The sequence below is a fragment of the Lytechinus variegatus genome, chromosome 7 (assembly GCF_018143015.1).
Source record: "Lytechinus variegatus isolate NC3 chromosome 7, Lvar_3.0, whole genome shotgun sequence".
NCBI lineage: Eukaryota > Metazoa > Echinodermata > Echinoidea > Temnopleuroida > Toxopneustidae > Lytechinus > Lytechinus variegatus.
In genome coordinates, this window is record NC_054746.1 from 16676432 (window position 1) to 16696924 (window position 20493).

The 20493-nt window shown below is 34.9% G+C and overlaps 1 protein-coding gene across 2 annotated transcripts in view; it reads left to right on the top strand.

The window, feature by feature from the left end:
• The window catches only part of LOC121418578 (protein dispatched homolog 1-like), a 48604-nt gene that overhangs the window by 13813 nt on the left and 14298 nt on the right, over positions 1-20493 (top strand). Inside the window, exons 2-4 of one of the 2 annotated variants that reach the window (XM_041612515.1) lie at positions 8568-8727; positions 13032-13505; positions 19189-19312. In XM_041612515.1, coding sequence (XP_041468449.1) covers positions 13387-13505; positions 19189-19312 — 243 coding nt within the window. In that variant the 5' untranslated portion in view covers positions 8568-8727; positions 13032-13386. The remainder of the gene's footprint in view (positions 1-8567; positions 8728-13031; positions 13506-19188; positions 19313-20493) is intronic. The other variant, XM_041612514.1, reaches the window with a different exon arrangement.

Consider the following 20493-nt stretch of genomic DNA (forward strand, 5'->3'; position numbering starts at 1 on the left):
GACCCAAAAATGAAGAGAAGGTAGGGGAACAAAATAACGAGAATAAAAAAAAAGGGCAAAGGAAAATAAAATAGAACAGAAGAAAAGAAAAAAAAATGAAGGAGAAAGAAAGAAAAAACAAATAATTCAAAAGAAAATATGTTATTTCTTTCAAAGAAAAAAACAAAGCCGTATGTTGACTGGTTATCAGGCAAAGGGAAAAGCAAGAATTTCCGGAACTAGACTCATGAATATTCATGTAAACCTTTCTCCGACTCATCGAATGATAGCCTTTTGTCGGGGCCTTAATTATATTTTCTATATGGACTTCAGTGCTATTGGCAAATCTGATGAACATGCGAACTTACTAAAATTCACACATATTACGCATATTCAATTATTATTTTACTTTTTAAGTATATTTTTCTTTTATTGATTGTTTTTGTTTTTTCGCCTGTTTGCTGACAAAAATCAAATTTATCTCGTTGCCTCGTCAAAAGGCTATATCGATCCTCCATTGGTTCCTGTACAAACGACTTTAATGCACATCGGAAAAACATCCCTCCATTTTTGCCTAGTTTTGGGACATTACTTCTTTGTTTTGAGGATTGTGAATATTGCGGCTTAAGTTGTAAGTATGTATTGATTCCTTCATTCCAATTTCGTACAATATAATTAATAATCATTAAATTCCCGAATCTCTTTTGGCCGATCCGGTCCGGATCCGGTGAGCTTGGGTGAAACAGTTCGCAGCCCGAACACAGTACGTGTTCGGGCTGCCGCAGTAAGATCATAACCCAGCCTCGCGCCTACCCATCGCCACCCCGGGCCCACCCATGGGTTCAAAGCATCTCGCGTGCGAAGGAATATCAGTTTTTAGATATCACATTCTGCTATGACACTTTCCGAATCATTTAGATCCTTCCGTGACTTCTCCTTGAAGTTTCTTTTCTTGATCTTTAGTTTAGAGTTTAGTGAAGATTTTATGGAGATGAAATCTCAATCTGCATCTGCTCAGGGCGGATATCAATTTTCGCCTAAAGAGGGCGCGCGATTTATTTTCATATCAAAGACACGGCAAGGGAAAGACTAGGCACCTACACTACTTCTACACGCAAATCGACGCAAGGCATTACGCGAAGTCCGTGAAGTGTCCAATCTTTTCATTGTATAGACTTTGTTGGGATACCGTATACGGTACGTATTATTGATGTTCGTTAAAGCTTGTACTGCTGGTTTCTTTCCAGGCACGTATATTAAATTATTATTTTCATTTTTTTTATTAGTCATCTTTTTAAATTCGTTGCAAATAAGTGTTATCATCACCAATAATAACCTTTAATTATGTTTTTGAAGGTATTTCATTCATTGATGCCCATAATTAGTAAATTAATCATAAGGATTGCGCATTCAAAGAATTTAGATACAGTTATAAAATTACCGAGGAGCTGAATCAAGGTTGTGAAATTATTAGCGCCACCAACGGGCTTCCTTGTATTTCCGTGGAAGAGACAAGCGAAGCCGAGGTAAGCGAAATTTGCTCTTTTTTAATGATTATGATTTTAAAATAATTTCCTATTTGTTGCCCCCATTGCTACTTACCGGCAAGAGCCCCGGTGCGTAGCGAGAAGGAGTTTTGTCAAATATTACTTCAGCAAGGAAGCGATGTTTGCCGACTACTTCGAAATCCAGGATCAAACGCGGTCTATTGTACGAGGTTAGTACATACTAACCTCGTACAATGTGTGAGTGCCCCGGGCCCAGCTGCGGGACACCAGTGGCAATGCCTGGTGCTAGTGTTAATAATTAATAGGCACTTCAGGTAAAAATTAGGAAAGGCTGTTCCAGCATGTTTTATATGCTCACAGTGAGGCTCAGTCAATATCTACGATTCACAAAACTGTTTGAATTTTCAAATTCTGACATATAGAAGTCAAGTACGACAATACATGTACACCAGAATGAGTGCCAGACGGTGGACTGTACTCTAGAAGAAGTTATTGTCATCTTTGACTTTGTGATACAAAAATCGGCTTTTTGAATTTTGTGGACAAAAAGTAGGTACTGGTACGTGACAAAAAAAATGAAAATAATCAAATATGAATAAATTTGGAAGCTCATCATTTGAAAGCTCTTAAAAAGTCCTTTCAAACGATACCAAGAACTCTAATTCTCATCAAGAATTCCAGTTTAAGTCGCACATAATTAATCCAAATGTGTGGACTGTGGTCATTATGATTGTAGGGGGTCCTAAAGCTGCGCAGGTCCTAAAGCTACGCACCACTCATCGCGCATGCAGTTTTCAATGGCAAATGCGCACTCTCTACATGTATGTGGAATTGTGACTGCAGAGTGACGAACGTTTCCTATTCAATTTGTTATACACAGGCTGCAATTAATCTCTAAATGCAGAGAAAATCCACAACTCTTTGGAATTTTGGAGTTACATTCACTTTAATTTCATTTTTCTTATAATAATATCAACTTATTTTATTATTTGAGGGACAGGAAATAAATTTTTTTGCAAGACAAATTGAGTGCGCAGCTTTAGGACCCCTTCTACATCGGGCGGTGAAATTAAGAGGTGTTCAGGAAACATGGCGGGATTTTCGTATTTGTGAGTTTTGTGATATTTTCTTCATGGTTTATGATCTTAAGAATATTAGCCACAAATTAGTGAAAGAAAATTTGTTCAAATATTAAAATTGGCACAGTTTTTATCGTTTGTAAACACAGTGCGTAGCTTTGGGTCCCCCCATCATAAAGTCAATGGAGTACAGAACCGATTTTTGTGACCATTTTGTGACCGTTTTGAACCCAAGTCTTTAACAGGCTCTAACTTCTTTGTTTTTTGAGCCCTATGAAGTAATTTAGGTATCAATGGAAAGGTGAAAGAAGACTCAATTGATGTGTAATCATTTCATCTTGTAATTTTTCTTTATTATGTGTTTGAGGTTTTATTGTGCGCATGCGTGAGGAGTCGGACGTCTCTTTTGCTTTCTCTGATTTTTCAAAGTTAAATTCCTTGAAAATTCCTATTGGTCATCGCAAAATTTGTCTTTTTGCCTTCCATATATCTCCAACTTGTTGGAGTGCAGCTAGGAAGGTTTTTTAGTTTATGCTAGACAAGAAAAGCAGAAATTTACCAGCAAGTTTGGTTAGCACATCAGGTCAAGGCCCCTTGAGGCATATCAAGGTCAGCGTTTCTCTGGCCCGAAGCCAGACCGTGCTGGGTGATCGCGGCAGTAGTACCAATTACCAAGGTCAAGCTGAGGTCATTGGATTTGGAAAAATGGATGTACTTCAAAAACTTTTTCCAAGCTATCTTCATTTAGCAAAGACAAAACTGTTGACATACAAATGTTATGAAAATTATTCAGAGGATGAAGAAATAGAAATGAAGAAAAATAGTCAACCACATCCTGGCCAGTATGAAAATGCCCCGGATGTAGAGAACCAAGGCCCAGCCGGAGCTTCGCCACCCGCACAGATACTGTAGGCCTATTGTTTATATTTCAATTATATTTTATTTGGATCATACAGGCAACCTATCAGAACACCTATATTCATTTTGTAAAATTAATGAAATAGAAATAAATAAATATTCATTTATAATTTTTACCGCTTCACTGTTACATGTATATGAAATGTGTAATGGAACTGAAAGTGTCGTGAATAGATAATATTGCATTAAAAGGAATAAATTTACCTCTGTATAATAATCACCAACCTAACATATCCAAAAAGCAAAATGAGTGATTTGCTTATGAGAATTATTGTTATTTTATATTTGATGTGATAGAAGACAATAAACCCAAAAAAGCATGTTATAAAACAAACTAAATTCTACCGTACCAAAAACCATGTAGCTCAAGCAGGGTTTTGGTCTGCATCCCAAAGAGGAGAGGAAAAATGCTTTGATGTAAACAGGCACATTTACGGAACAGGTAAGTTAGCGAAGCTAATCCACTTAATCCTCATCAAGGTTGCAACTGGACTTGGGCCGGCCCCTGGCCACCAATTTTTTTATGTAACAGGGGTCTAAGGTCATTTAGGGTCAATGAACTTTGATCATGTTTTGTGTATTAACATTGAAACCTTAATAATACATAATAATAATAATACATAACACTTATAAAGCGCTTACTACTGTTGTTTTTAAGCGCACTGTGTTCTGTTTATGGTTTGTACTTGGGTTAAAAAAAAAAAGTGGCAAGGGATAATGAAACAGGTGATACAACTATTGTAATAATCAAAACTCAAAACTGGTGTGCACCTCCAATTGACCGACCCACATCTGTGAATCATCTATGAAACAGGTAGGTTTTGAGTATGGTTTTGAACTGATTCACAGACTAGGCATTATGAATGTAAGATGGTAGCCTATTCCAAAGGGAAGGGGCAATCAAAGAAAAAGGGTGGTCACCATATGTAAAGGCCACCATGCTCACATCATATGACTTGTCCAAGATCTGATTTTGGAACATCGCATTTTGCTCATTTTCTGAAATGTGAATGAAAAGTATCTTTTTATTTGAGGTTCAAATTAACTGAAAGAAAAATAATAGAGCAAGTTTGGATGATTGATGACAATTTACAAGTCTTGATTTTGGAGTAAAGGCCAAATTATTTTCAAATCATTGCCAATCTTATGATTGCTGTGACGTCATGATCAGATATTAAATTCTTTTTTATTTTACTAAGGATGATAGCATAGTCACATATTTGAACATCTAGGTGTTTTTAGTTTCGTGCGATGATTTAGAACATTACACAGTATAAAGATATTCCATGTGTCAATATTAGCATTGCAATATCGGGTTGCAGACCAATCGTAAGGTGTGCGGTGTCCTTTAGTTTTTAAAATGTCCTCATAAATTAGAAAGCATATGGACCTAGTTCATGGAACCTGGACATAAGGGTATTCGAAGTATCACTGATCATCTTGCATGAGTTTTACAATGTAGGTCACTTTATTAAGGTCAAAGGTCATTTATGCTCAATGAACTTCGACCATGTGTGGGGTATTTTTCGATATGTCATTGTGAATTTGAAAGTTCTTGTATATCTAGTTCTTAAAATTGGACATATGTACATGAAAGGGTAATAAAGTATCACTGATCATTTTGCACAAGTTTCAGGTCACATAAGTGTCAAAGGTCATTTAGGGACCATGAACTTTGACTGTGTTGTGATGTGCCATTTAAATCTTAAACAATGTTCAGTTTTGAAATGGTATCTTAGAAAGTAAATGGGATCAATTTCTTTAAACTTGGACATAATCACTTAGAGGGTAATCAAGTATCACTGATCAGTTTCCACGAGTGTCAGGTCACATGGTCATAGATGGTCAGTGAACTTTAGTACAAATGTGTTTTTGTGTAAATTTTAGCTGTTTTTAAAGTCAGCGCTGGTGCTATAAATGAAAATTTGTAATTCAGGCAAGACTGTATTCCACTCGTATTCCTTTTTGTCTCACCTGCATAGCAGAGCAAGACTGTAGGCATTGCTTTTCTGATGGCAGCATCATAAAATCTTATCAACAAGGTTAAGTTTTTGATTTTCATCATAACTTAGAAAGTATTTATAGACCTACATGTAGTTCATGAAACTTGGATATAAGGGTAATCAAGTATCCCTGACCATCTTTCATGAGTTTTGATTCACTTAATTAAGGTCAAAGGTCATGTAGGTCAATGAAATACCATGTTTGACTTGGGGTACATTACAATATATTGTAGGTATTAACATATATTAAAAAAACATTGGAAACTCAACCAAGGTTACATACCAGTATGATAACATTTAAATTATATGGAACTATTTCATTTAGCTTGAACATTAGGGTACATAAGCAGTCCTAAGTATCACTGATCATTTTTTGCAAGTTTCAGGTCACATGATCAAGATCATCCTGAAGGGTAATTTGTTTTTGTTGTAAATTTCTATTTTAGTAGTTTTCAAAGACAGCACAGCTGATAATATGTTGAATCGCAGGCGAGACTTCCATAGGCGTTTCACTTGTTTCTCCTCTTTCAATTATTAACAAATGGGAGATTCATTGCACATGGCAAGAACATCTGTTACCATCAGTTTGCGCATTTTTGCGCAAATCCTTAAATTATCAATAACTTCGCACCAGGACAAACAAAGTAAGGTTGATCAAAATATTTGAAAGTGATATTGACCTGGAACTTATTATATGTGGTAATTGTTGCCTTAATTTTAGAGATAAAGATACATTAGGTGCGAGATCATTTGACAATTCATTCATTATTTCTGACAATGAATTTTCTAACATTGGGTAATTCATTTCAAACTTAATTATTTGTGTTATATTACCCATATGAAATGGTATGGCGCACATGTATTTGTATCATACTTTGAAACAATTTTTGCTCTGTCCACTAGGAAGTACAGTTTTTCTGAAAGGAAATTTTTCAGGAGGATATTAAGGGATGGTCCAGGCTGGAGATATTTATATCTCAATAAATAGAGTAAAATTCACAAAGAAAAATGCTGACAATTTGATAAAAATCATATAACAAATAGCAAAGTTATTGAATTTTAAAGATTTGCATTCTTCTGGTGAAACAGTTCTAGGCATGTCTTTATGAATATTCATTAGGTGGGCTGATGATGTTATATCCCCACTTTTTCTTTTGTATTTTATTATATGAAATTAGTTTTATTCAAAATTTTTCTACCAAGAACTAAAACAATTGGATTGACAACTGATTAAAGTGCATTAGTTATTTATTACCACAACTTATTTCATCATAATGGAGACACAACATTTACATATGTATGAAAAAAAAAAAAATCATGATTTCATGTAATAACATAAGAAAAGTGAAAGTGGGGATGTTACATCATCAGCCCATCTGATGAATATTCATGACAATGTGCATATACATGTATGACTGATTAAAAAAAATATTGATAAACTTCACATTTCAATAACTTTGTTATTTGTTATCTGATTTTGATGAAATTTTCAGCATTTTTCTCTGTGAATTTTACTCTATAACGTATAGAAAATGAAAAAAATTTGATCCAAGTGACAACCCTGGCAACTTGTCTCTGATAAAGATGTTTTTGATGACGCTGTTAAGGTATTAAGGTCTTTACTGAAGACAGTTATCAACAAACATGTGACAATCTGTGAAAAACGTGTCAAAAACAATCCTCCCCCTGAATGTGTTGTGAAATTGTAAAGTTTATAAAATGAGAGTTCAATATATATCATCTTGAGTGAAACAATGGAATCCAAAAAAAACTTCTTGAGATGTAGAACAGTGAACTGTGGAAAGCCAAACAGATATGAAATCGCGTAATTTGGTCTACTCTCAATTCTCAATTAAAATAAGGAAACGATCCTTCTTTATAAAATGGATAAACCGTCGCACGCACCACGAACCGTCCTCTCTGCGCACTTCGATGCGAAAATTAAGCACACTGAATCTATTCCACTAACCGTCCTCTCTGTTACATTGCCCACTGTGGCGGAAATAATTAACTTCAAGAAAATATAAAGATATGGGATGAAACTTTGGAACCTGAACTTTTTAACAAAGACACTGGTAAATAATTTGCTCTCCTTTTAGGTGCACTTATTGCTGGTTTTTAAAAACTTTTATTTAAATGCGTTTTCTGCAAAAGTAACTTTCACATCGAAGTGCGCAGAGAGGACGGTTCATGGTGCGTGCGACGAAACTATTGATGACAGATACACAGAATCATGTGTGGAGTATTCCATAATCAGTCATGCCAAAACATGCGTCGAAATCCAATGATTTGACCATCAAAGATAAACCAAAAGCTAATATTTTGCAAACTTTGGTGCTAAACCTAGCTGCGAATATATACCAACAGTTCCCCAAAATGCTTCCGAAACAATGGGTCTGAAAATGGGCAAGATATGTTGAAATTTGAAATTATTATTATTGCACATTTTTTAAACAAATAGATGCAGTGCCTTCCCAAAATATATTGCAATCAGATAACGTATCATTTGATTATCAGTCAGTGAGAATATATTCAGATAATTTAAGATCATTTGATTATCAGTTGTTGAGAATATATTTAGGCAATGTTAATTTAAATCTACTCATAATAATTAATAATTGAAGAGGGTGATCTGACACCCTTGGGTGAGAATTTTTCTTTTCTCAAATGTTAAAGTGAAATTGAAAGATGTAGTTTTTCAATTCCATGTTTGGTTATGTTAAGGTTTGCTGGTGAAGGGAAAATTACACTTGTACACCTGTGCAGATGATAAATTTTACACCAAGCAAACAGCCCATGTCCAAATTTGAATAGAATTACATTGTTTATACATACGTTTCCGTTACTTAGTGTGCAGAAGATAAATGTTTGCATATATTCTTTTCTTATGACATTTTAATACCTGTCTCCCTTCCCTTCTACATTATCTCCCTCACTCTCCATCTCTGTTTTTTTACTTCATCCCCTTCCCTCTCCTCTCTCTTTCCCTATCTCACTCTCACCGTCTCTATCTCTCAACCTGTGTACACCGTGAGATTTCACTCTGTGTGTCAACCAATATGCGTGGAGTGTTAATTTAGTTATGTCCAGCCTGAGGTCCCCATCACTTGAACTGCGCTAGCTTGGTACTATGATATCAATGCAAGACACTATGCCGCCCGAACAGCAGGAGCACTACTGGCCAAGGAGGAAACCACACCGCTCAAGGAATAGAAATATATTTTTTTCCTAAAATTCTCAGTGAGTGTTAATGTGCTTGTATTGTTTGAAGGGAAATATTGGCTTTTGAATGCAATTTACATGTATATGTGAATGATGTACAGTGGTGTATGATTGAGAGCCTTTCTTCTCCTGTTTGCTGCTAAGTCTGGAAGATGGATTGCAGGGTAGGTGTCATAAGTAATTGTTATATTTAATGGATTTCTATTGAGGTGTTGACTGGATATAATGGGAGACCATCACTCAAAGATGGTGATAATTTTCATACCGACATGTACATGTTTTGGACTGATTAAATTGGAAACTTTTGTTAATTGTATTTTGTCAGTAGTGGCTTTGTAAACAGAATTAGAATATTAATGACCAATGACGTCATTGTGTGTTTGAATGAGAATATGAACCAAATTTATGAATTTGATAGAAAGCATGTAATTGCTGAGAAAGGACAAAATATTGAGCGTGCCATTCCAGCCAGGTGTGACAATGGCGATATCTAGCACCTGTTCGTGGGTCAGGTTGGGCTGGGACGAGTGCAGTTTTGTGATGATTTTGACACTGCCAGTGCAAGTTTGATACATCACCTCTATATCGGTTGGAAGAGTTGTTGATGTAATATTGATTGATTGATGCTGGAGTGAAGAATAACAAGCAACTGGTAATTGGTAATGCATTAGATTAATTTTGTTTTACTACCTCATACATGTAATTCCTAATTGTTTATACCCCCACCAAATAAAGTTTGAAGGGGTGTACATATATATGGTTTGGCATGTGGTCTTGCGGTTGGTCGGTCCATTGCCAACTACTTCCTGAGTTTTTAACCAAATTTCATGAAATTTGGAACACACATTGGTCTTTTGGGGAAAAGTTGTGCAATATATTTTTTTTGCGAGTGTCTGAAATTGGGTTGCCATGGTAACAATATAATGGGAAAAAATAGGTTAGAAATCTTTTGGTTCGAACTACTTCCTCAGTATTTAACCAATTCTCATGAAGTTGATGCACAATAAACATTTTGTGTATTGTGTGTGTCTGAAATCGTGTTGCCATGGTAACAACATACATGTATGGCAAAACAACAAGGTAAAAACATTTGGATCCAAACTATTTTATCAGTTTTCAACCAATTTTCATTAAATTTTACTTACACATAGGTCTTTAGGCTTTGATTTTTAGAGTATAAGTCCCTGTTGCATAAAATTTGCATATTTTCATGATCAAGTATCTGCAAATAGATTTAATGAAATTTCATGTCATTATTCGAAGGTCATTTGAGGTCAATTAATTGTTCTTTTTGTAAAAAAAAATACTGTATTTTCTGGTAAATAAACCACATCTTTTGTCCCTCTTCATAAACTTAAAAAATCAGGTGCGGTTATTCAAAGAAACATTCAATTGCCATCAGTAATATGACTAAATTTCTTCATTGTTGAAAGTTTAAGAACAACAAAGAACATAGAACATTTGATACAAATATTTGTTGGTTACTAAAAACAGATAATTTATTTTGAAATGTTTTGATTAAAATGTTCTTTATAAACATTGTTTTATATTATCAACAAAATAACTATTAAGATAATAAAGTTTTTCTGAAAAAAACCTGTTTGTTTCCTGATGAAAAATTGTTTTTTACAGCTAAAATGAAATACTCTACTATATGTATATAATCAGAATCGATTGTGATCCTAATTAGTTATTAAAAAAAAGCAATAAATAAAGTCTGTTACTCAACTGATTCAATTTTGACACACCTTTCACTACTGTGCACTAACACCTTGGAGTTTGACTTCTGTTATGCTTTGTGAGGTAAACCCCGTAAGTGGTTATCATGATGCATATGATTTCATCTTCATTTACATGTAGCTACTCTTATATGTATTTTAAGCTGACCAATACCTGAAAAAAATGTAAAAATTGGTGCTTAACCTTGAAACAGGTAATTCGTCACACGCTTTTGTTTGGTCCTCTTGGCTGCTATTTCGAAAGTATCACAATTTTTATCTCTTTATTTTCACTTTTTTTTCTTTTTTTCTTTCACTTTACTATAACCTGTACATTGACCATGACATCACAAATGCAGATAATGTAATACACATCCAAGCTTTCCATTCTACGTCAACTGGAATAAATGTCAAACTGAATGTCTAGTGTAAAGTTTTATGTCCATATCTTCTTTGACAATAAAGATCTATTGAGGAAAACCAGGGGGGGGTTCTCTGAATTTTAGAAGATAGTTTGTATTATTGTGTCTCAACCGTCAAATTTTCTGTGCCATCTTTTCAAAACAGAAAATAGTCATGGAATAAACTCGATGTTTATTTGTACGATGATCTAAATTCTTATAAAAAAAAAACAAGTCAAGCACAAGACGCTCATCTCCTCATTTGAGATTGTTTTGGACATTATCTATTTCCTCCTTGACGCCATCATACATTCCGCAAGTTCCAGGGCTGTGCAGCCTGTTTACATGTGTCTAGCAGCATCTCACGTCAGCTGTTGTATGCAGGCTGAATATAAATGAAGGGAGGGTGGGGGAAGGGAGGAGAAGGATGAATAAATCGCCTGTGTGATGGGTTCTCATTTTCCATGAATAATGGAAGAGAGCAGCAAAGTAATGCTCTTGGGTATGAATCCAAATCTAGTATGGTGTTTCATGTCAAACATGAAAATACAGGGAGAACTTCTATACTGAGTTTATATCATTTGCTGCTGATTAACTTGCATGAAAACGAGAGTGATGTCTGAATTCATTACATGTACATCCGTGAAGGGGCCATTCCAGGTAACTTAAATGTTACAAGTAATGGGTGTATGCTCAGACTTGTTAAGGCTGTTATCTCTCAAGTAACAGCTAAGTATAAAAGAAGAAAGTTATTTAGTAAGATATAGACAGATAGAGAAATCATTAAAGAAGTCATAGTTTTTAGTTAGAAATGTAAAATAATTTTCCTATAACAACAAGAATTTTTAATAATGTAAAGCATTAAAAGTCAAAGCTTAAAGGACAAGTCCACCCCAACAAAAAGTTGATTTGAATAAAAAGAGAAAAATCCAACAAGCATATTCTCAAAATTTCATCAAAATCAGATGTAAAATAGAAAGTTATGACATTTTAGAGTTTTGCCGAATTTCACAAAATAGTTTTATGCACATCCTGGTCGGCATGCAAATGAGGGGACTGATGATGTCATCCACTCACTATTTCTTTTGTATTTCATAATATGAAATATTCTATTTTTTCCTCATTGTCAAGTGAAACAAAGATTCATCACTGAACATACTTGTGGAATTAGCATTGTTTTAATAAAAGAAATAGTGATTGGCATCATCAACTGTCTCATTTGCATGCCACTGAGTTGTGCATATAACTGTTTTGTGAAAAACAAGCAAAACTTTAAAATGTCATAACTTTCTTATTTTACATCCAATTTTGATGAAATTTTCAATGTTATAATAGTTCGATTTTAATTGATTCAAATCAATTTTTTCTGGGGTGGACTTGAGCTTCAAATATTAGATACAGCACTGGGACTGTTTACAAAAATATAAAAATTACCATATGATTATGATTTTCTTGTATGAAGTCCCCCCCCCCCACTTTCAAAATTATTCCATGGCCTCTGCAGCAAAAAGAAAGAAAAAATGCACCAACAGTGTACCAAACTACCCAATATATCTTTCTCTTCTGTTTTGAGTGGGCTAGCCCTGCTGCTCTGTATACTCAACTGGGTGGGCGGTCTTATGGCTTGGACTGAAGCCACCGTCCGCCATCTTTTGACCATTAGCGCAGCAAACAATGTCATACGTGTTTGCCTATGGAGTACATGTAGCTACAGTATGTAGCATATAAACCTCAATCAATATGACAAGCCAATAATATACCCCCTCTCCTGATTTTAAGTCCTGTCTATAGTATAGTTATCTGATGCTCAGTCAGATTCTTTGTTTACTCTTTTATTTAGCATGGTATTCTCATTCAGTGAGCTGGCCCTTATTGTTAATAAGTTTCTTATTTGTTTGAAAATGTCTTTACATATACATTTCTATTTTTGTTTGTAAAATTTGTGTATTTTGTTGTTATGCCTCCTGTTAATGATTTAGCTACCCTACTAAAAAGAAGACTAAAGAATAAAATAATAAGATACTTCATATCCTTGTTGCTCTGCCTGGTAAGCCACTGGCAAGCTGTCAAGAACATCATTTGTTTTATATACATAAAACTTTGAACATATGCTAGAAAACAGGTCTACATGTTTGCCAATTCTTTTGAAAACATCAACACATGAATCTCATCCATTCTTTTTGGTGTAAAATAATCTTTTCAGGTGTTAAACGAGGTGTCAAGACCTTCAGAATCTAGCTGGGTCAACAGGAGCAAGTGACCTGTTGCAGTCAGAAGAGAAAGGGGAATAGCAACATTGCAGGGTTCCAGCAAGATGTGTGTTATCAACCATTGCCAAGTAATCTTTCCAGCCAAGTCGTCCTACAGGCGTCGATTACCTCAAGGAAACATAGTGACACATTGTTGCATCACCCTTCTGAATCTTTCCATTCCTCCAACAAGAGAGAAGTAGGTCCCTGTAGAGACAAGCTGAGGGGCTGAGGGTCTCTTAGCTATTTCCTGTGTCAGTGGTGGAAGTCCTCTTTAAAGATTGACTGAAGAATAGAAAGAGAGAAAAGATGAAAGTAAGGGATTCTTCTAAGGTTCACTATCGTCCTGGCCGTCAGCATGAGTCTACTCCTCCTTCAACACCTGTCAAAGAGTGGGGGGCCAGCTTCAAACACAGGTTCTCCTTTGGGTAAGTCTTCCATATTTTTTTGTTTGTCAAAAGGGCCATTCTTGGTCATGTGTGTGACCAGAATTATAACAAAACTTGACTTTAATTAGTTATAAATCTAAACTTTTAGGCCCGAATTCACAAAGGTGGTTTTGAAAACCCACGGTTGAGTCCATGTTTATGCAAATTTTCTGTATAGATTACGCTTATTTCAGCACTTATCAGGCCCCGTGTATAAAATATTGTCCAATGCTGATGCGCGCTTTTGTCACATTGCGCCAAATTGACGCCTGTTTCCATGGTTAGATATGCTATTTTATTCATGAGTCCACTGTTTGAAGAGTGGACTCATGAATAAAATAGCGTGGATAACCACGGCAACAGGCGTCAATATGGCACATTGTGACAAAAGCGTGCATCAGCATTGGACATTTTTAAATATACGCGGTAAAATAGCGTAATTCATGCAGGAAAACTGCATAAACCATGGACTCAACCGTGGGTTTTCAAAACAACCTTTGTGAATTCGGGCCTTAGAGGTGTATAACTGATTTTGATGATTTTGAAAGTGTAATTTCATTTTGAAATGCTTCTGTGTGAAATCACATATGACCCACTCCTATTGATCTCTGACCTTGAAACTGCATATATCGGAGACAGCAAAAAATATTTCCAAACGATAGCTGACTAAACTGATTAATATTATATAACCTTTGAATTACTAAATCTATCTAAAAAAATTAGATTCATAACTAATTAAATTCAAGATTTGTCATAATTTCTGTCACACACATGACCAAGAAAGGCCCAAAATAAACCCCTCAAAAAAAGTTCTGCAACTCAAGTTTGAGTGCTAATAAATTTCTTAGTGTGCCATCATTATATGTAAAAGTGGTGTCATTGGAAAGTATGATTATTCCTCTTTACGATCATGTGTCATTTGTAATGCTAGTGTTATCATGAAATACACAGACATGATAAATATGCAGCAATGTAAAAAATGAAATGTTGCAAAATTCGTTGCCATGTCATGTTTGAGTTCTGCAACTTAAACTGCAAGTTTGAGTGCTAATAAATTTCTTAATGTGCCATCATCATGTGTAAAGTGATATCTTTAGAAAGCATGATTATTCTTCTTTACAATCATGTGTCATTTGTTATGCTAGTGTTTTCATGAAACACACAGACATGATAATACGCAGCAATGTTAGAAATGAAATGTTGCAAAATGCGTCGTTTCCAATAGCGAATTTCCATTTGTTTCGAGGATGGACCGAGTGCATTCACTGTCACCTGCATGGTGGAAATTCTATGGAAATGGAGACTCTTGTTAGAATCCAATGCATTTTGCAACATTTCACTTCTGACTTTTCTCTATGTTCAGGGCGATTGCATATTTCATGATTGCATAATCACAGCAAATGGCATGTCATTGTAAAGAGGAATAATTCAGCTTTCCACTGATACCAGTTTTATCTTTTATACTTCATTAACCAGAAAGATATCATCCAACAAAACTGAGTTGCAAAACTTTTTTTGAGGGGTTTATAAATGCTTCTGTATGATTGCATCCTATATTCTATAAATACATGTGTGTAGTGCCTCAAGGGCACAATTGCCTTTTTTTCTTTTATTTTCAGATATTCTTCTTTACTTTTTTTTGCTTACACTAAATTCCATTCATTTAACACACACTTTTTATGCAAAAATATTAGGCTTCTCCCACATATTATATCAATTTCAGACCATTTTCCATCAAGCCATTTCCACAACCATTCTCCACCACTATACCAGTCCAAGCAATTCCCTTATGGTGTAAAACATAACTTGTTTGTACTTTGTTTCCATATTTAATTGGAAATTTTGTGATCAATATTTCAGGTTCAGGGATCCAGGTAAAAATTTGACGAAATTAATATTTCATCCTAGTTTCAAATACCATTCATGTTTTATGCCCAGGTGGCTGCAGGAGGCATGTTCTGGGGTGTTCAGTTTGTGTGCCCCATATTTGTTTTTGCTTTATGTAAATAAACACCTTACAAATGAACTTCAAACTTGGTTCATAGACTACAGTGTACATGCATATTAAAGGTTTGAGGATCATAAGGTCAAGGGTCACAGAGGTTACATTATATTGAAAATATTGTGTGATATTTAAAAACACTCTTTAAACTTCAGTGTTGGTTCCTGTGAGTGACAATGATCTGATCAGATTTTGGGGTCATGATCATTTCACTTTGTTCTGATTTAAAAAATTCTCATTTTGGTTCTTGGAAATGGGCTAAATGTTTCGAAACGTTTCGAAGTATGATATTATTTTCCAACTTTAGAGATGTGACTATATGTACATGTATGTGTTGCGAATAGGTACTACAACACTTAAACTCTGGATGTGTATCTGTATGTACGGTGTGTACAATGTACTCCGGCCTGAATGTATAGTGTAGCTAATAATACTGTGTGCATAGGAGCATGAACCTATCAAAGAAATGGACGATTAGCGAGAGCCTCATTTTGATGCAATCATAGTCACCTTATCCTCATTATGTTCATTTTAATGCGAACATACAGATGTTTTGACAATAGCGACCAACAAAGCGTATCTGATAATTAACAAAGGAATTTTTTTGTCTAGTCTTGGCGTTGTTAGGTGATGTGCTTCTTCTTCTCCTTCTCCTTCAAGTTTAAGTGCTGCTTCAAGATGATGAAGATACACCTGTACATGCACTGGCTGTGTGTGTATGTGTGGAACTTTCCACATACTATTATTTCATTTAAAGTTCTTTGTTCTTGCAGTGCATGTGCGTATAAAGTATTAAAAAAATGTAAATAGTCCTGTATCAGAATGTATCTTTCAATCAACCTGCTTCAGATTTGGAGCAGACTATTTTTATATGTAATTTTTTATTATCGATTCGCACTCTTCTGCACACACGTAATGACCAAAATAACAACTGGAGAGGCACGTCCTCTCCAAGCTACAGTACTGTATGCATCATGTTACTGGAATATTGTGAGGAAGCCTTCAAAAGTGGGATTATACATTTCAAACAATCAATCACAATTCACCCTCTATCATGAATTTGTTTCCAAATAAAATCCTCATGAAACTATAAAATGCAAACCAGAACTGCACATTGATTTTCCGGGATTTAAGGGATTTATTATCTTCTGTGCATACAATTGGTGCAATATCAATGTCTATTCACATAATGCTTCTTTCATGGCCTTATTGAAGGTGACCATGACAGGATCACAATAGAAGAGAATTCAGATGACAATGACAGTCAGTCACATGTTTGAATTCATTAAAGGTCAAGTCCACCTCAGAAAAATGTGTATGTGGATCCATAGACAAAAATCAAACTAGCATAATGCTAAAACCTTAATCAAAATTGGATGTAAAATAATAAAGTTATGACCATTTCAAGTCTCGCTTATTTTTCAAAAAAATAGTTAAATGCACAATTTAGTCACATGCAAATGAGAGAATCGATGATGTCCCTCACTATTTCTTTTGTTTTTTATTGTTTGAATCGTACAATATTTCTATTTTTACAGATTTGACAATAAGGACCAACTTGACTAAACCATAAAATGTTAAACAATGGTAATTCCACAAGTTCAGGGAGAAATAAAGGACAATGAGGAGAAAATGAGAATATTTCATATTTCACATGATAAAATACAAAAGAAATAGTGAGTGAGTGATATCATCAGTTTCTCATTTGCATACTGACCGGGATGTGCATATAACTGTTTTTGAAATTATTAAAAAAAGCGAAACTTAAAAATGTCATAACTTTCTTATTTTACATCCGTTTTTATGAAATTTTCAATGTTATGTTTGTTTGATTTTTTTCTTTTTATTCGAATCACCTTTTTGTTGGGATGGACCTGTCCTTTAACTAACCGATGAATGTCCATCTCTTATGGATCCATGAGTTCCACACAACAGAAGGCAGTCAACACAGCCAACTGACTTATTGAATTTGAGTAAACCATGCATTTATAAGCTACATGTAAATCTATCTCAGAGATGGTTATCAAAATCAGGCTTATGAATTGGTACTTGTACTATGCTACTTGTGTCTATCATAGTTTTTCATCCTAGTAAATTTGGTGTGTTTCAGTTTTTTTTTGACAAATACAAGAGAATTTTTTTAAGTCAGCTACATGTACTTAGAAAGTGCCATAATCTCTTTCAATATTGAAGGTTTCAAAGGTCATTTACATATAGATGTTGAAATATCTTTTTCAATTGATAACTGAAAAGCTGTTTGATGGATCAATCTGATCAACTTTGATTTTTTTTCTCCTTGACACCTTAACATGACTATGCTGAAATCAATGTGGCGTGAATATGATTATTTTTAAGTCAAGATGTAATTTAACAAAAATGACTCTGAGATGACATCATGATGACCAGGGGACCGTTTCATGAAAGTTGTCAGCACTAACAAGTTGTCTTTCTCCGACAGTTACCATAGTAACAGTCAGAGGCCAGTGCTTCTCAGCCAATCAAAAGCAAGGATTTCACTAAAATAGTCAGCACTGACAATTTAGTCAGCACTGACAACTTTCATGAAAACACCCACCTGGTCACCTCTAAAAATTTCTCACTACATGTCTTTGATAGACCGGCAAAATTTGAGATATCGAGGGCACAAAAGTTGAGGATAAAGAAATTAATATTAAAAGCAAATTTTGAGCAAATCATGACCAAGTCAAGTGGTGCTGTGATAGTGCACCTTGTTCATTCTGTTATATTTTCCATAATGGTTTACTGTACATTGTACAAAGACATCTACCGGTTGTTTAAATTTGATATTTAGAAATAAATTTTGAAGCCACCAGTTTCACACTTTGCAGGACATTTGGAAAGAGGTTGCTCTATGCTACATGAAAATTGGAGAAAGAAAAATCCATGAATGCTTTGAATGGGGTATATTACTCCTGCTCAGACCCCCTATAAATTGACCCATTTATATATATCTAGGATGGTGTGAATTATGTAAAGTCATTATAACTTTGAATTATACAACATGGGCACTTGTCTCGGGACATATTCAGAACATAGGAATTTTAGCAGACTAGAAATAGAATGCTTGACCTGAGAGTATACATACATGTACATGTATACCAAAATTATGAGTTGTCTTTGAGCTACTCATCTGCATGCTTTGAGATATGGGTACATCGTAATGGCCTGATGTGGGAAAGATTGTATATAAACAGACAGAGACAGGAAATGAAATTCAGAACATTTTGCAATCTTGGCATGCCCTGAGAAAGAAAGAGTTGTCTCTCAGTTGATGTTACCTCACAAATACTGGATATGTTTCTTTTATGTTCCGGTATTTTTTATTCACAATCACATACTTGTAGTTTTACTTATTTTTGGTAACCTTTTTTCTTAGTGTCATAACTTTTGTTGTAGATCAGTGTAGTCCCTTATGCAGCCCAACAAAGTGTCGAAATAGGATTGTACGTCAAAGAGAGGGTGTATTGTTCTAAGATTCTATTATGAGTTATGAATGTTTTAACAGAAATATAGCGCAATGATGTGGATCATCATCATCTTATTCATACAGTAGGGGGTTCCTTTCAGCAATTATAGCTTCCCTCATCCATAATACCCCCTGTATCTAGTAGATTTTGTTGTTTATTTTGTCTCTTTCCTATTACCTCTCCTTCATTACAGATATGCCATGCTGCTCAATCGCTACTCCATCATTGTCATCCTTGCAATCATTGCCATGGTTACGGCAAGTGCTTTTACAGCCATCCTTTTCTTTGATGTGCCAGACTTTTCAGACCCGATAGCGGTAAGTACAAGCAAGGCCATACTTGTAGAATATGTTAAAGTCAAGGGTTTGGGTAACATAAGGCAGAGACTTTTATAAATCCTTCAGTGGCTTGGAAACATGATTCCTAATTTGAGATACATTTAGTTCAATTAACTAGGGATGAATGACATTTTATGATTGGGTATTTGATTACCATAAGCTGTAAGACACAAGATATAGTTGATACTGTCCCAGTTGGTCAAGTAATGATCACATAGCACATTTTTCAGTTCATTTCACATTTAAATTTAGATTCGGTCTTCAATTAAAACTTGTCAACATTCAAACGAAAGGTGTAAACCAAACAGAGAGAAAATGAGGTTCCTGTTATTCAAATAAATCAAGTATTTTTTTTCTTTCTTCGCACATGTGACTATTTTGAAACATTTTGTTGTCACTAATATTCATATGAAAGACAAGACATCTTATGAGATTCGGACATATCCCCTCACAACAATTGATTGTAAAAGGATTTTTAATAATGTATGAAGTTACGATCAAATGTAATGTAGAGTTTTCTTCATCTGTCAGTAAGAGGTTGTATAGGAAATACCGAGTGCTAATCTTCCTAGTAGGTTTGGCTTGGCAAAGAGACTATCGCTTGATGAATTTTTGTTGTTGGCCCTGAGTGTAACCAGGGGATGGTAGATCCATGGTGTAACACTGTTTATTGTTCTGGGGATGCCAGAAGTGATTGCGATTAAATTATGGAGCTTCCTGAGTCGCTAGCCTCATTGCAGGTATTTTCTTAACATTTGGAATTGATAAAGCAATGGCCTTTCATCTACGTCATCTACACTTCTCATTAGAGTTGCGGTAATTTGTGTTTATTAGTTTGTTGATTTCCTTGTTATGTAAGCCTGTTTAAGCATTTGTGAAAGGTGAATAACATAAATTATATTGAGTACATCCCATTCAAATCCTATAACTGTGAAGTGTCCATTGATTTTCATTCATCTTTTTTGAAATTTTCCAGTGGCCTGTCTGTAATATTTTTGTCTATGAGCATTTAACGAGGCATACTTGTTGTATAGAAATGTGTGTAAATCATGGCCATTCAACTTGGTGTTACATGTTGGGGTATTCGGCATTTAAGCCCAAATTTGTAACATGGAAAATATGTTTCCAGTATTTGACATCCATTCATCAAATGTTGCGTT